The 17,096-nt window shown below is 43.6% G+C and overlaps 1 protein-coding gene across 1 annotated transcript in view; it reads left to right on the top strand.

Moving 5' to 3' along the window:
- Window positions 1-17,096, top strand: part of Gucy2c (guanylate cyclase 2C) — an 81,052-nt gene that overhangs the window by 14,187 nt on the left and 49,769 nt on the right. Inside the window, exons 3-5 of the mRNA XM_005072889.4 lie at window positions 2,028-2,092; window positions 13,246-13,461; window positions 14,711-14,832. Of these exons, the coding sequence (XP_005072946.1) occupies window positions 2,028-2,092; window positions 13,246-13,461; window positions 14,711-14,832 (403 nt within the window). The remainder of the gene's footprint in view (window positions 1-2,027; window positions 2,093-13,245; window positions 13,462-14,710; window positions 14,833-17,096) is intronic.

Below are 17,096 nucleotides of genomic sequence, written 5' to 3'. Positions count from 1 at the left end.
TCTTGTTGCTAAAATGTTGAACGTCTTAGTTGCAGGAATAAGACAAGAGAGGGAAATAAACGTGGTCCTAACAGGAAAGAAAGAAGTCAAAGCATTCTATTTGTAAATGGGAGGGTTCCATATGTGAGAGCCCTGAAGATTCTTCCAGAAGACTCTAGAGCCGCTGCACACTTTCAGTAAAGTGTCAGAACACAAAATAGCATGAACCCAGCAGTCTTTTTACATGCTGGCAGAAATGCATACAAGAAATCAGGAAAACACAATCATAAAACTCACAAATTCACAAGAACATAAACCTTGAAATAAATTTAAGTAAGTGAAAAGCCTCTACCACATTAACTAAAAGCCCTGAAGAAAGTTAAAATGGACACAAGAAAACCGGAAAACCTCAAGTGCTCAATGATCAAAAGAATAAACTTTGTAAAAACATCTTGTTTTTTCTCAAGGCAGGGTTTCTCTGTGCAATAGCCCTGGCTATCCTGGAACTCGCTTTGTAGACCAAGCTGGCCTCAAACTCACAAAGATCCACCTGCTTCTGCCTCCCGAGTGCTAGGACTAAAGACGTGCACCACCACTGCCTGGCAAAATATCTCTTTTATAAAAAAAATTTAACACAATCCACATCAAAAGTACAATGCCATTCTTCACAGAAATAAGGGGGGGGGTTAAAATTTTATATGGAGGCACAAAGACCCCAGATAATGAAAATGACCAAGAAGAATAATGCTAGACATGTCAGCACATCTAATTTAAGTGACCCTACTGAGTCACCCTAAGAAAAACAGCATGGTACCCACACAAAAGCAGACACCCCGATCAATGGGATGGCATAGAAGACCCAGATGTAAAGCCCACAGCTGTCGTCACCTGACTTCAGAGATGTGAAAATGCACACTGGAGAAAAGACAGAAGGCAGCCTCCCCAACAGACGGTGCTGGGAAATTGTGTGTCCACCTGCAGACAAATGAAACTAGACACAAAAATCCACTCTACATAGACCCAAGACCTGTGTGTAAAACAGGAAGCTCTGAAACTCATAGTGGGGAAAGTAGAGGAAACACTCCTAGATACTGATATAGGCAGGGACTTCCTGAACAGGGTTCTGGTTGTTCAAGAATTGAGACTATATTCAACGAACGAAAATTCACAAACTTAAAAGTATTTCTGGGCCGGGTGTTGGTGGCGCACGCCTTTAATCCCAGCACTCGAGAGGCAGAAGCAGGCGGATCTCTGTAAGTTCGAGACCAGCCTGGACTACCAAGGGAGTTCCAGGACAGCCTCCAAAGCCACAGAGAAACCCTGTCTCGAAAAAACCAAAAAAAAAAAAGTATTTCTACAGGAAAGGAAACAGTCAGGTGAAGAGTCAGTCTTTGGAATAAGAGAAATTCATTGCTAACTAAAATTTAACAGAGGATTAATAGCTTTCATATACAAAGAACTAAGAATACTAAATACCAAAAAAAAAAACCAACCCAAACAATTAATGGACTAAAGAAATGAACAGACATATCTCAAAAGATGTAATCTAAATAGCCGATAAGCACCACACACCATTTCTTCCCCTTGGATTTACTTCATTATCCTTACATTGGAATCTTCCCAGCCTCCCAAGAATAAGAGTAAATATGATACCCATGTAGTGGATGTGGTATACCCATCCTGACCCATGTGGTATACCCATGAAACTACCCATCAGGTCACTGTGAAACTTCTAGAATTATAGCCCCACAGTCTGGAAGCCCTTTTATAAGACGCCTGGAGGAGGGGGTGTCTTGCATGCCCACGTGGTTTTGGAGAGCCTGTAATTCTCGTTTAAAACCCCATTTGGGGTCAGAGCTAGCAATGGGGAGGAGGGCTAGGCAAGCCTCTTCCTCCTCTGTTCCCATCATTTGAGCAGCTTCTCCCTATTCCTCATACAGACTCTTGGGGATCCCGTTTCTCGTAGTGTTCCTACCCACCTCTTTTCTGCCTATTGGTTGGTGACTGGATTTCTTTTAGGTCTCAGTAATTTTCTTTTTCTCCCACAGAGAGAGCATAATATGGGCTGCGTCCTCATGGGGCCCTCGTGCACGTACTCCACCTTCCAGATGTAGTAAGTACTTTGGCTGAGTGTTAAACGGTTAGGCAAACAAACACCCGTGTTGTCAAGGCAACACAAAGAGGCACCCCAGGCCCCTCGTATTTTGCCATCTCTGTACGGTCGCTGTTGCCCTTCCCGGGCACCTCCTCTGTGATGACTACAGTAGCTGCTCAGGCACAGCCTTTCATGTGTGGGTGTGAGAGGCTTTGTGAGTGAGAGTGCCGTCAGGAAAAAGGAAAGTCTGCAGCCTTGAACACTCAGGAGTCTGAGCAGAGGGTACGACCCAGAGGAGGGAGAGGCTTACAGCTCTGTGCTGTCATTAGTTTGCAGATGTGGGAAAACAACTGACCACTGTATCTCCTGAACTTATTTGAGATGGAGAGTGAAAGAGACCCCCAAACACTTGGGGCTTCCTCACAGACCCCGGATTAGGCACAAGCCACACCCGAACACTCATTTTCACAGAGGTATCCTGTATTAAGCAGAGAAGAAAAGTTAAAGTGGCTGTTTTCTGACCCAGGCAGAAAATAAAAAAGCAGCAGCAAATGACGCTGCAGGCATCATTTTAAGAGAAGAAGGTGATGTTTGTGCTAGAATGGGCTAGGATGGGTGGTAAAGGGCATAGGGGGTGATGGGGAAGGGGACAAGAGGAAGATGACAGGGATATTTTTCCCAGAGAGACAAAGGACGGCCTCTGGATAGAGAGGAGGCAGATGTGGCCCATAGTCAAATGATAGCTTATAAAGGCAAAAATGGGAAACCCCATGTTAGGATGAGGTGTTTAATTTTAACTGGGCATGTTAATTAGATGAGCCAAAGGGGGCCTTTGATAGCTGGCGGTCAGCCTCAGGAGGAGAGAGTGGTCAATTAAGGGACTAGACCTTGGTGGCTAGCTTCAGGGATGGAATCTGGGAATGGGGCAGAAAGGCAAGGCCTGCCAGAGCCACATACTCCAGTGGGCTTTGTCCCTTCAAATAGAAATAACACGTTGGAGTTCTCTGTGTGGCACACTTAGCGGCTTAGAGAAAAGCCTTCGCTCTCTTCTAGAATGGAAACTCTTTCTCTGGCTTTGGAATCTTGGCCCCAGGTCATCATTCCCCGTCAAAACTCCTCCCACAGCCCTCCTCACCCTTGCTCAGTTTCCTGAATTAAGAAATGCCATTTGCTGACCCAGAGGAAAACACACTAGGGTACGTTCCATGGGGCCCGACATGAACCTGAGATTTCTACTGAAAGTCAGTGTGTTACCTCATGCTCAGCGACACAGCAGCCCCAGAAGCTCAGGCCCACCACACACACTACAGAAGCGCTTTCTGGTCAAGCTCCCGCCCCCAAACAGACACAAGTGGAATCTTGTCCTTCCTTATCTCACAGATCATATACTGATATTGCTCAGAATGAAAGGGGCATCCAGAAAACTGATTCACCACTATGGAAGCCTTCTACCCATACATATTTCGGTTTTGCTAGGCAGAAAAAAAATTTGAGTAGAATATTCCCCTCCAAATAGAGGAGGTGACAGCGACACTGGCCAGTACGAGGCAGAGGGAGAGAGGCTCCTTCACAGAGGGACAAATCAGAGGGTCCAGAAGGTGCAGAAGGTAACGGCCACCCCTGGGTGAGGACTGAGCTTTCATGAAGAAAGCCGCCCGAGTTTTGTGTTGGGGACAGATAGTGACTTAGTTAGGGTCACCATTGCTGTGATGAAACACCATGACCAAAAGCCACTTGGAGAAGAGTTGATTTGATTGACATATCTTGAGTCAGTCTGTTGAGGGAAGTCAAAGTAGGAATTCAAACTGAGTGGGAGCCTGGAGCCAGGAGCCAAGACAGAGGCCTTGGAGCGATGCTGCTCACTGCCTAGCTCCCCATGGCCTGTCAGTCTGCTTTCTCATAGCACCAATGATCACCAGCCCAGGGATGGCACCACCCCAACCACTAATTAAGAAAATTCCCGACAGGTCCTCCCACAGTCAGATACTATGGAGGCATTTTCTCAGTTCAGGCTCCCTCCTCTCAGATGACTGTAGCTTGTGTCAAGTTGGCATAAAACTGGCCAACACAGGTAAGATTTCAAGGGAAGAGGAGAGGTAATGGCTTTTCAGCCAGGCAGAGGAAAAAGTGAATGTAAAACAAAGAATTAGGGTGATGAACAAAGTTTGCAAGTGTTTATAGTTACTGCAGTCTGGGATATACACAGAAGGATTGTTGGCTTTACAGACGCTGTAACGATACGCGACACACAATTAAGGAAAGTGAAGCTAAGTATTTAATTTAGAAAATTACTCACAAGATACCAAACCCCGAGAAGCCCAGCAGATCTCCGCTAGCGACTGGACCGGAAGCCGAACTCCAGGAAAAGAGAGCGAGACTTCCTGTGCGCTGTCTTTTATGCCTTCCCCCGTAACGCCCCTAGCCATGCCCAAAAGTGGGCTTGGCTAGTGACGTAGTTCCGCCTACGTACGTATACGTCTTTACGTCCAGCCGTATACGTCTTTAGTCCTGCCTAAAGTGGGTGTGGTTAGCGGTGTGGTAAACCGCCCTTTTATTACCTCATCTGTATGCGCCTCTAGTAAGTCACATGTTTAATGGCGGCATCAGACTTCCTCCTACAATTCCCCTTTTAGTCTAAAAAAAGACAACTAACTTGTGTCCATGAACAAAATGTATCAAACATCTATTCTATCTAAACCTAAACTTATCTTAAAGAAACACCCAAATATGAACACCTCTTTCCAATCCCAACTCTAAAATAATGGAAAACTAACACTAACAGGTGTAAACTTATAATATCAATAGTAGGGAGAGGGGGCGTGGAATTCTCAAAACTACTTCCTGCTGAGATGGGACGATGATAATCTCATGGGGACCTGTGAAAAGAAAATGTTAGTATAACAAAATCTCAGTAGATCAGACAGTCTCAGTATGGCAGGAGATGCTTGATTGAAGTTCCTGACTGGGGTTCTAGTGTTGATTGAAGCTCTTATCTTGAAGCTCTGGTCAGATTGTAGAAGATGTGCTGTTTCAGTTTCTTGGTCCGGAGTTGTGTAGAGTGATGTAGTTTCAAGCCAGTTTCAGGATAGTGCTTGTCAGGTGGAGTCAATGATGTGGGGCAATTCAGATGCCTCCAGTCGAATCAGGTGAAGTCAAGGAAGTGGATCCTCATTCTCTTTCGGAAGCAGTTGAAGATTGCTGTCAGGAAATCCCTTGTTCTCTGGAAAACTCGAACATTACTGTTAACAAAGAAATATTTTAACTTTCACATGTAAGCATACAGAAGAGGTGACAATAGGGAAGATGGAAAACCTGGAGGAAATTAGACTGTTCAGAAAAAGAAATCCATAGATAACAGTCCCTCATTTTATTTCTTCTGTCTTATATCAATGGCTCTTTGATATAATACAGAAATTCTGAATTGTATTTAAATAACATGCTTGGGTTTAGAGTAGGAGAGCCAATCCAACTCCAAAGCCAGCTTCAGTTAAATGAATGGGAACTGAGGTATGTGAAGAAATAAAGATAAAAGTGTACTATGAAAAAGCAATATAGAGAGATTTAGACTTTGATACCACACAGTGTGTGTTTGATGGTCCTCAGGGTAGCTATTCATTCTTCTACAGGAATCCATGTGTCCAGTATTCTTTGCTGAGTTTACCTGTGAGGACAAAAACAAAGCACTTCTCTTTCCTTTTAGGAGGTCACTTTACCCATTGTGGACTATGAATTTGTAGATGGGCTGTTATCTTCCTCCTCCTGAGATGTTTTCTGTTCTGATCGAATTTTAATTAATTTTGATGGAACCCAAACCTTTTCTTCTCCTGTGGAAACAAAAGCATAACCCCTTCCCCAACGTAACACATATCCTGGTTTCCAGACTGAGGTCATAACATCCTTAAAATACACCGGTTGGTTCAGTTCAGAAGTCTTCTCTGTAGTCCAGTGTCTTTCTGCTGCAGTTTGTCCTTTTTCATCAGCATTAAGAAAATTCAACGTTAGTAAAGCATTGTGTAACCTGTGTCTAGGTGTCTTTGTTTTCCCTGGCTGTTTATGAAGCATCTCTTTTAAGGTTCGGTTAGACCTTTCAATTATTGCTTGTCCTGTGGGATTGTAAGGTATACCAGTTACATGTTTTATATTATAATATTTGAAGAATTGTTCCAATTTACTGGAGACATATGCTGGACCATTGTCAGTTTTTATTGTTTTAGGTATACCCATAACAGCCATTACCTCTAAGAGGTGTGTAATAACAGAGTCAGCTTTTTCAGAGCTGAGGGCAGTAGCCCATTGGAAGCCTGAGTACGTGTCTATAGTATGGTGTACATATTTCAAACTGCCAAATTCTGGGAAGTGAAATACATCCATTTGCAAAAGTTCATTTCTGTGAACACCTTTAGGATTACAACCTGCTGGTAATGGAGTTTGAGTGTACAATGAGCAACTGGGACAATTTCTTACTATTTCTTTGGCTTGTTGCCAGGTGATAGAAAAATCCTTCTTTAAACCTTTGCTGTTAACATGGTGTTTCTTATGAAATTCTGAAGCTTCCAACACATTACCTACTAATAAACGATCAATTTCATCATTGCCTTGTGCCAGAGGACCTGGCAGACCTGTATGGGATCTGATGTGTGTTATATATATAGGATGAGTCCTGTTTCTGATGATTTCCTGCAATTGTAAAAACAATGAGGTTAATTCTGTATTATCAGGAACAAATTCTGCAGTCTCAATGTGCAGGACAACTCTTTCTGCATACTGAGAATCCGTGACTATATTGAGAGGCTCTGTAAAGTCTTTAAGTACCATGAGAATGGCATATAACTCTGCCTTTTGTACGGAGTTGTAAGGGCTTTGAACTACTTTACTTATATTTCCTGATTTATACCCTGCCTTACCTGATTTGTTTGCATCCGTGTAGAAGGTAAGAACTCCAGAAATAGGTGTTTGCCTCACGATACGTGGAAGAATCCAAATTGTTTTCTTTATGAATTTGATTCTCTCTGTTTTGGGATAGTTATTACTAATACTTCCCAAAAAGTCACTGCAAGCTATTTGCCAATACTCATTATCCTTCCATAAGGAGGAAATTTCCTCATTCGTTAAAGGTACAATAATTTCAGCTGGGTCTTTCCCAGTCAGTTGACGAAGCCTTAATTTACCTTTTAATATCAAATCTGAGACCTTTTCTATATAGGTTTTCAATTTTTTATTCTGTTTATGTGGCAGAAATACCCATTCTAGAATGATGTCGTCCCTCTGCATTAATATTCCTGAGGGGTATTCTCTAGATGGTAAAATAACCAGAATACAGTCCAGATTTGGATCCACACGGTCCACATGTGCTTCTAATATTCTCTTTTCTACCCATTCTAATTCTTTTTCAGCCTCAGCTGATAGTACTCGTGGGCTGTTTAGGTCTTTATCTCCTTTTAAAGCCATTTTCAGGTGTTTTAAATCATGCCCTTCTACACCAATAATCGTCTGTAATTGAGAGATTTCTCCTAATAGTTTTTGAAGATCATTAAGAGTCCGGTAACGATCTCTTCTGATCTGTACTTTCTGTGGTCTAATTTTCTGAGCATCTATTTTATAACCTAAATAGTTAATAGAATCTCCTCTTTGTATTTTTTCTGGGGCAATTTGTAATCCCCAGCGAGGCAAAATTTCCTTTACTGCCTCAAACATCTTTTCCAAAGTATCCTTATTTGAATCAGACAATAATATGTCATCCATATAATGATATATTAACGAATGTGGAAATTTTTTACGAATTATTTCTAGAGGTTTATTCACAAAATATTGACACAAAGTTGGACTGTTTAACATACCTTGAGGTAGTACCTTCCACTGGAATCTCTGTACCGGACGGGAATTATTATAGGTAGGTACTGTGAAGGCAAACTTTTCTCTGTCGTTTTCTTGTAACGGTATGGTGAAGAAACAATCTTTTAAGTCTATAACTATAATTGGCCAATCCTTAGGAATTAGAGAAGGTAACGGCATCCCAGGTTGTAGAGACCCCATAGGCTGAATTACCTTGTTGATGGCTCTAAGATCAGTAACCATTCTCCACTTACCAGACTTCTTCTTGACAACAAAAACAGGCGAATTCCATGCACTAGTTGATTCCTCAATATGTCCAGCATCTAGCTGTTCCTGAACTAACTTCTCCAAAGCCTCTAACTTCTCAGATGTCATAGGCCATTGACCCACCCAGACGGGTTCATCTGTCAGCCATTTTAATGGTAGAGCTTTTGGTTGCTCTGTAGGTTTGGCACTAGCATCTTGCTTCTGCACAGCCTGTACATTTGGCATCTGTTTTCTGTACTGTCTTACTATATTCTTACTACCACTAAGAGCTTGTCTATAATTCCTAGCTGATACAGGAGGAATTTTAATCTGCGTATTCCATTGCTGGAGTAGATCACGACCCCAGAGGTTTATAGCAATATCTGCAACGTATGGCTTTAACCTTCCTCTCTGTCCTTCTGGCCCAATAAAGTCAATCCATCTAACGCTCTGTTTAACTTCAGATAGGGTTCCGATCCCTAAGAATTGAACATTAACCTCTTTTAAAGCCCAGTTTTGTGGCCAGGACTGCTGATTAAGGATAGTGACGTCACTTCCGGTGTCCAGTAATCCGTAAATCACCCTATTATTTACCTTAACCGGAAGTTTGGGTCTATGATATTGTATAGAAGTTTGCCAAAATATATGTTTTGTATCTCCTCCTGATGTAATTGATTCATCCTCTGGAGCTAATGTATTATCCAGTGCCGTATTATTTACAATGGGCAGTGGATCTTCTAATTGTCCTGGGAGAGGCTGTCCTCCACTGTCACTGGGAATGACCGGATAATCTTCCTCTTCGGGGCTCCATGGAGCCCCGGAAGCCCGTTTCCCTGCTGTAAAGATCTACCTTGTCTGTCTATTGTGGAAAAGCATTCATCAGTCCAATGGCGCCCCTTCCCACACCTCCTGCATAGACCAGGAGGCTTAGGCCTTCTGTTTGATACATTCCTGGTAAAAGCATTATTTCTAGGAATGCGTTGTCTACAGTTCCTACTAAGATGTCCTATTCTACCACAGTTAAAGCATTTTGCATCTTTACGCCTATTTAAATTCTTTGAGATTGCCTTCCCTACCCATGCCTCTATATCATCACAGGTAGGGTATTTGGCATCCTGGTGCCTCCTCAAACCTGTAGAAATAGCTTCACCTACCCAAGCTCCTGTATCCTGACTTTTACATTCCAGGTTCGCTGTATGCAGAACCCATTCCTCCAATGGCGCTGATCTTATTTTTAATGGCCAAATTACCTGCCTGCATTGAGGATTCGCGTTCTCATACGCCAAAGATTCTATAAGGAGACGCCTGGATTCTGGGTTCGCTACCTGTACCTCTACTGCTCTGGATAATCTCTCTAAAAATTCAGTGAACCTTTCCCTTGGGCCCTGTAATACCTTGGTGTAGGGTTGCATTATCTCTCCTGTTTCACAAACCTTATCCAAGGCATTTAAAGCAGCTGTACGGCACAAAGACAACATGTGCTCGTCATATGCAGATTGAACCTGCGTGTCAGCGTAAGGACCCTCCCCAAGAATCTTGTCTTGGGGTACTTCATGACCGTTCTGCAATTCCTGAATCTCAATTGCTTTTGCTTCTTGCCTCCACAAAGCTCTCCATTGAATTTGGCAAGAATTTTCGAGTACTGCAGAGGCTAATTGGGCCCAGTCTTTTGGGGTTACTTTATTTACAGTAGCCCATGAGGTTAGGAGCTCTCTGACAAAGGGAGAATGAAGACCATACATGACAATGGCCTCCTTAATATTTTTTAGATCCTTCATCTGTATAGGCTCCCAGTGATAAGCAATGGGACCATTTGATTGTTTTTCGTTGCTGGTTTTTCTGATACAGATACTGGAAAAACCATAGGGGAACGCATAGCAACCTTAGGGAAATCATTCCGGCATTTGAGAAGCTTTGGGAAACTCCTGTCCTGACCTGTTGCCTGTATTTCTGATTCTGAAGTATCAGATTGAGCGTCTTCTAAATCCTGCAGTCTATTCATCATTGTTTCTCTGAGCTCTTGAAGTTCTTGGGACAAATGATTTTCTAAGGATGTCATGGAATCTTTCATTTTCTTACATTCATCATTTACATGTGATTCCAAATTTCTAATATTCTCATCCTTAGCAAGTACCTCAATAGCATGTAAACTGCCTTCTACAAATGATATTCTATCAGTTAATTTATCATTGCTCTCAGACATGGAACAATTCTTTTCTGCTAGCATTTCAATTTTATGTTCCAGTCTTTGTAATTTGCTAGTGAAATCATCAAACATGGAACCGTGTTTGTCGTTAAATGTTTCCACATTATGTTCCAATTTTTCAATTCTATCTATGGAACACATTTTTCCTGAAAATAATTCAATTTTGTGTTCCGTCTCTTTAAACCTGTTCGTCAGACCTACATTATCATTTTTAATATCCTGAATATTTTCTACCAACCCTTTCTTACTCTCCTGCAATGAATTTTGCATTTCCTGAATCCTTTGTATTAAGATTTCAAAACTATCCTGCGATGACTGCATGACCTGTATAAGTTTATTCCTATTTTTGAGCCATTTCATTAACAAAATTATATTGATTATGAAGCTAATAATCACCATCGTGGGTAGGAAGTACCTTTCAGGTAGGTCCTCAACCCTTTCTAAAATCCCATCCATACAAAAAACAAGAAAATTCTTAACATCCTGCATCATAGTGTTAGCTGTTGACATTGTATAAAGCAGTTACGTTTGTTACCAATGGAGTAATTCAGGCCAAAATCAACAGGCTGCCAGCGAAAGAGCACGTGGCCGGAGTCAGCTGGCCGCCAGTAAAACAGCACGTGGCCGCGAGAGAAACCTTGGAATTCCGCCTAACCTTACCGGCAGGTAGAAGGTGCTGGTTCCTGGCGGCAGGAATCGTGCCTTGCCGAGCGAAGTAGTGAGGAACTTAGCGAAAGGAGAGTCCACGTGTGCCTGGTCGGGCCAAGAGAAGCCGCTTTTCCGGGGGCGCCTGGATCCGGATTTCAATCCCGCTCCCGACACCAAATTGTTGGCTTTACGGACGCTGTAACGATACGCGACACACAATTAAGGAAAATAAGGCTCAGTATTTTATATAGAAAATTACTCACAAGATACCAAACCCCGAGAAGCCCAGCAGATCTCCGCTAGCGACTGGACCGGAAGCCGAACTCCAGGAAAAGAGAGCGAGACTTCCTGTGCGCTGTCTTTTATGCCTTCCCCCGTAACGCCCCCTAGCCATGCCCAAAAGTGGGCTTGGCTAGTGACGTAGTTCCGCCTACGTACGTATACGTCTTTACGTCCAGCCGTATACGTCTTTAGTCCTGCCTAAAGTGGGTGTGGTTAGCGGTGTGGTAAACCGCCCTTTTATTACCTCATCTGTATGCGCCTCTAGTAAGTCACATGTTTAATGGCGGCATCAGACTTCCTCCTACAAAGGATAATAAAAGTTAGGAAAATTTCATTGGCCATGTTCGGGAGTTATGCAATAGCATCATTGAGTTACACTTAATGAGAATGGCAACAGACATCACTAAGATTTTGAACATGGGAGGGCTATGAAAAGCTCGTTTGTTACCTTGACAGCACTGTAGTTTGTGAAATCACTCATTTTAAATTGACTTTATTAACTGCTTACAGTTAATAAAAACTGCCAATGGTGTAGGTGAAACCACAGCAGAGACCGACAATAGAAAAGACCACAGGAAACAAGAGGGGCCTGACTTAGCCAAAACCAGAAAGCAGGAGAGCCCAGCTAAAGCTGTAGAACCAATAGCATTGACAGCACTGCATGTGGAGGTGAGATGTAATCAGAGAAGTCTTAGGGATGTTAAAATGCTGAAAGAAATGGGAATGCCATTGAGCTAAAGTTTTGAGGAACAGCAGGAAGAAAGGATGACATTGACTAGAACGTGAGCTTGAGAGGCAGGCAGGCAGCCTGTGGTAGGTGGGGCAGAGCTCCTCCTCCCATCCTTCCTTACACAGATCCCCAGCACCTGTGTGAGCTGGGCAGCCAGGGGTGAGTCAGCCAGCCCAGAAACCCCCATTCAAGGAACTTCCAGGGGAGGGGAGGGAACAGCATCAACAGCCACTCACTCAACATAACCTCCTGGTCTCGGGTCAGGGAGAGTTTCCGTCAAGCACCTGAGTGTTTAGTAAGTCAGTCAGGAAGCCAGGTCAGGTCTTGGCTTAGTTGAGTTGCTGACTAGAAGAGAGCTTGGTATGTTTTACATACTTACATACATACATACATACATACATACATACATACATACATACAAACAAACACGCCTCCTATCTGATATCCCTCTCAAAGGCAGAGTCAAAAAGGCATAGGTCCTCTTCTAGTTTTATCCCAATTATGACGGTTCTTCAAGTTTGCCTTTTGTTGCCTCGATAAACTCCATGACCAAAAGCAACTTGGGAAGGAAAGGGTTTATTTGAGCTCATAGTGCATAATGGAGAGAAGCCAGGACAGGAACTCAGGGCAGGAACCTGGAGGCAGGAGCTGACACAGAGGCCGTGGAGGATGCTGCTTACTGGCTTGCTCGCCATGGCTTGTTCAGCCTGCTTTCTTTTAGAACCCAGGACCACCTACTCCTGGGTGCTACCACCCACACTGGCCTGGGTTCTCCCTATCAGTAATCAATCAAGAAAGTGCCTCACAGACTTGCCTATAGTCCAATCTGATGGAGGCAATTCCTCAGTTGTCGTCCCTTCTTCTCGGATGGCTCTAGCTTGTGTGAAAGTGGACAAATAAAAGAACCTGACTTTGCCGTGGTTGTTTAATCTGTAGTTTTCACTCCTCCCCGCCCCAACACTCACAGCTCTCAGTCAAGACAGTGTGAGAAGTCATTCAGAAATAGATCAAGACGGGCAAGTCATGCAGTCGTTTTTCTCTAAGCACAGATTATGACCCATCAGTGTTATTTTTACATCACCTGTGTGAGCGGGTTACCCATACACTGTTTTGCCAGCTCTATTCCAGCCTTGCCATTTATACACAATGTGTAGGAGGAGGAAGGGGGCTCTTCTCTGCACTACTGGGCTGACCTTGGCATTGGCTCTTCTCTCCCCTTTGACGCAGCCTCGACACACAGTTGAGCTATCCCATGATCTCGGCCGGAAGTTTCGGATTGTCCTGTGACTATAAGGAAACCCTAACCAGGGTGCTGCCTCCAGCCAGAAAGCTGATGTACTTCTTGGTTGATTTCTGGAAAGTCAACAATGCACCATTCAAAATCTTCTCCTGGGACTCTTCCTATGTCTACAAGAACGGTTCAGAGCCTGAAGACTGCTTCTGGTAAGGAAGGCTGTCAATGAGTGCAGGCCATGAAGAAATGCTACCCTTTTATCTGGGGCTGTGTTGGAATGGACACCAGTCCTCGTCAAAGGCACAAGATGAATATCCCTAGAATGCTCAGCATAGCTGCATTTGGGGCACTCTGTCTGGGTTTGAAAGTGATCTTGTTAGTCTTAGTGATTCCCCTGGGAAATCCTCTAAAGACCAATACATGTGATCTTGTATATAGATAATAAATAATGAAAGAAACTAGAAGTTAATGTTTCCATACTAGTGTGGAAGATTTAACACTGGAGGCTGTTCCTTCTGCCTAAACCCAGAAGCAGTTAGAAATTATATCACTCACATTTTCTTAGCCGGATAGGGAGACAGGAGAATGAAGGGACGATGGGTCCTATTAAAAACCATAGGTCTGGGCCCGAAGGATGGCTAAACATCTAAAGGTACTTGCTGCCAAACCCGATGACCTGACTTGGATCCCTGGGACTCGCTTGGTAGAAGGAGAGAACCATTTCTTACAAGTTGTCATCTGATTGCCACATATGTGCTGAGACACAAGCATGTGTGTTTACCCATGCACACAAACCACATAACATAATAAGATATAACTTTAAAAAAATCATAAGTTCATGCAACTCTAGTAAAAAATGGTGGACATAGCGTTTGGTTATGGTGACCCGGGATGCCAGCTAGTTCTACCCTCTCTCTCCACAGAGGACTTGTTTGATGGTTTAAGACGGGGGGGGGGGGGGTTGTCACCAGGCTCGAACATCTGGAAACCCCTGGCAAACCAGCCCCAGGAGCTCACCCTAGAAACCTTGGTCTGACACTGGAATATATTAGTGTCCAATTCACACAGGAGCAGGCATCATCTCACCAGTTCCGAAGTTTTGTACTATAGCTTCAGAGGCTTCTGGTTTATAGTACAGGCTAGAACCTTCTTGCCATAGCAGTAGAGAAACAGCACAAGGGACCCCTCCAGTGTCTACAATTTGTACATACATATCAAGGGTCTCTAAAAACTGCCCCATGCTCTGCCTCCCTTTGCTAACCACAATCCAAAGCAATGGTGTTGTGATGTGTACTGTCTGTTCACAGGGGACCTGAATGTGAGATAAAGATTCCAGCACAGAAATAGACAGACAGACAGACAGACAGACAGACAGACAGACAGATGATAATGAGACTAAACGTGGGGAGGCCATGATGAAACAAAGCCAGTTCTAAGCTCCTATTCCTCCCGTTCCAGGTACCTCAATGCTCTGGAGGCTAGTGTGTCCTATTTTTCTGAGATGCTCAGCTTCAAGGATGTATTGAGACGCAGTGAACAGTTCCAGGAAATCTTAAGCGGCCTGAACAGGAAGAGCAATGGTAAAATGGCGCACAGCCTTCCTCAGGGTGGCCACTTCCTTCCCGGTCCTTCAGGCTAATCTGTCCCCAGAGAGCTGCCTTCGCTGTCTGCCTACAAGCTGTGTGTATTTGCAAACAGCTTCATCATATTGTGGTTTCTGGTTGACTGAAACCTAACTCTCTCAGAGAGAAGTGGCAAAGTCTCACAAAGCAAACATGGATGTAAGGAGAATAGATGGCAATGCCAACTGTCAGAGCTTACAAACCCAGCATGTGGCCCACTACGAGTAAACCACTTTTCAATTCATTTCAACCTGTAACAGGGAAAAGGTTTCTGTATCATGTCTCAGCTGAAGCTTTCTTTGGTTTCTACCCCCTGCCCATGATCTTTAAGATCATGAATGGTTTTATGCCTCCACCCCATCCCCAGATCTTGGTTGACTGGTAGGTTATTGAAATAACAAATCCTTGGGCATGGCAGCAAATGGTCATTTGAAGGATGTCTGTAACCGGCCTAATGGGTGTCTTCCCTTATGGGACATTACCACAATCTGTTCTTTATTTCTGATATGTTCTTGATTGGGAAGGCACCCAACCTTGATCTGGAAATTCAGGGTCTAAGTGCCCCAGCTAACTGCATGTTCTTGGCTGTGGTTAAGCTGCTTGCTTCTCCCTGCAGCTGCCAACCAGGAGGTAGTTTTTCTGTGTTCTTTGCCTTTAAAAACTCCCTGTAACGTGCATCAGAGTGACTTTGTGAGAAGTGTTGCTCTCCAGGCAGTCTCTCAATTCAAACATTGGTGGTGCTGAGTGGTCTTAAGGTCTTGACCCCATAACACATCCAGTGCTTTACTGGACTTGTGACTAGACCTCAAATGTCTTCAACTGTGATCTGGTGACCGAGACTACTGTTACATAGCCCCTCAGACAGAATCACAAGGCAAGCAAAGGTGATTTCACTTCCTTATTTTTCTGATCCAGATCTCACCTGTCCAATGAGCTAAAGGGTAGGTGTGAAAGGCTAGTGGATAAAAGCATTCTTACCAAACTGTTGAGTGATCTGCTGTACTTTGCAGGGAATTCCCTTCCTAAGGACGTCAGAAATAAAGAGCGGAATGTGGTAATCTCCCATAAGGGAAGACCCTCACTTGGCAGGTTACTGACATCATTCAAATGATCATTTGCTGACATGACCAAGGATTTGCTATTTTAAGAATGTACCAGTTAACCAAGATGTGGTGGGGGGTGGGGGAGCATAAAACCATTCATAATCCTAAAGAGTTTACAGTTCACCTGGGTGACATAGCATTCAAAAAGATCTAACAAAAGCCTGTGTGGTAGTGCTTCCCTTTCTTTAATCCCAGGATTTCAGAGACAGTGTGAGGCCAGGCTGGTCTATGTAGCAGGTTCCAGGACAGTCATGGCTGCATACTGAGATCCTATCTCTAAACAATAGCAAAAATCCAAGGAAGTGTCCCCTATAGCTCTTCCCACACTTGAACCACACATTCAGGCAGTGACTAGATTAGAGTTAGAGGCTCCAAGTAATTCTGTCATTCCAGTTACTAAGTCTGGGTTCTGAGTTAAGGAACTACAGGCAGGAACCAAAGATGGTTGCTTAGGTGTACTATAAACTATTCTCACATCCCCTTTTCTTTGTATTTTTCAAACACAAATGATGAGATGTGGGCAACTCATTGATGAAAATAGCATATGAAATCACCCCACCCAGTGCGATAGAATACACATTTGAGCAGGGCTCATTAACATGCATCCTATTCAGGAACTTTCTCTTCTTTTAGCCCTTAGACCCTATGGTATTGGCTTCTATTTTAAAGATTCTACACAGTTCTATTCTGACTCTGTAATTATATGTAAAATGGGGCAGAGGAGATTTGGGAAACTGGAGTCAGTCTTTAAAAAGGTAACATGAGAGACAGGTGTGGTGTCTCGTGCCTATAATCATAGTGCTCAGAAGCTGAGGCAGGAGGATTGACATAAATTAAAAGCCAGCCTGGACTATGTAGTGAGTTCAAGTCTGGAATACACACTGAAACCCTGTTTCGGAAAAAGGGGGAAGGGAGAGGGGGAGAAAGAGAGGGAGGGAGAGAGGGAGGAAGGAGGAAAGGAAGGAGGAAGGAAGGAAGGAAGGGAGGGAGGGAGGGAGGGAAGGAGGGAGGGAGGGAGGGAAGGAGGGAGGGAGGGAGGGAAACGTAACAACAATAAATAACATGAATAGGCTGGTTTCAAGTTCAGGAAGCTGGTGAGTCCTGGTTGGTGAGCACATG

Source organism: Mesocricetus auratus, unplaced genomic scaffold (genome assembly GCF_017639785.1).
Source record: "Mesocricetus auratus isolate SY011 unplaced genomic scaffold, BCM_Maur_2.0 Super-Scaffold_100001, whole genome shotgun sequence".
Lineage (NCBI taxonomy): Eukaryota > Metazoa > Chordata > Mammalia > Rodentia > Cricetidae > Mesocricetus > Mesocricetus auratus.
This window is presented reverse-complemented; position numbering and strand designations above follow the sequence as displayed.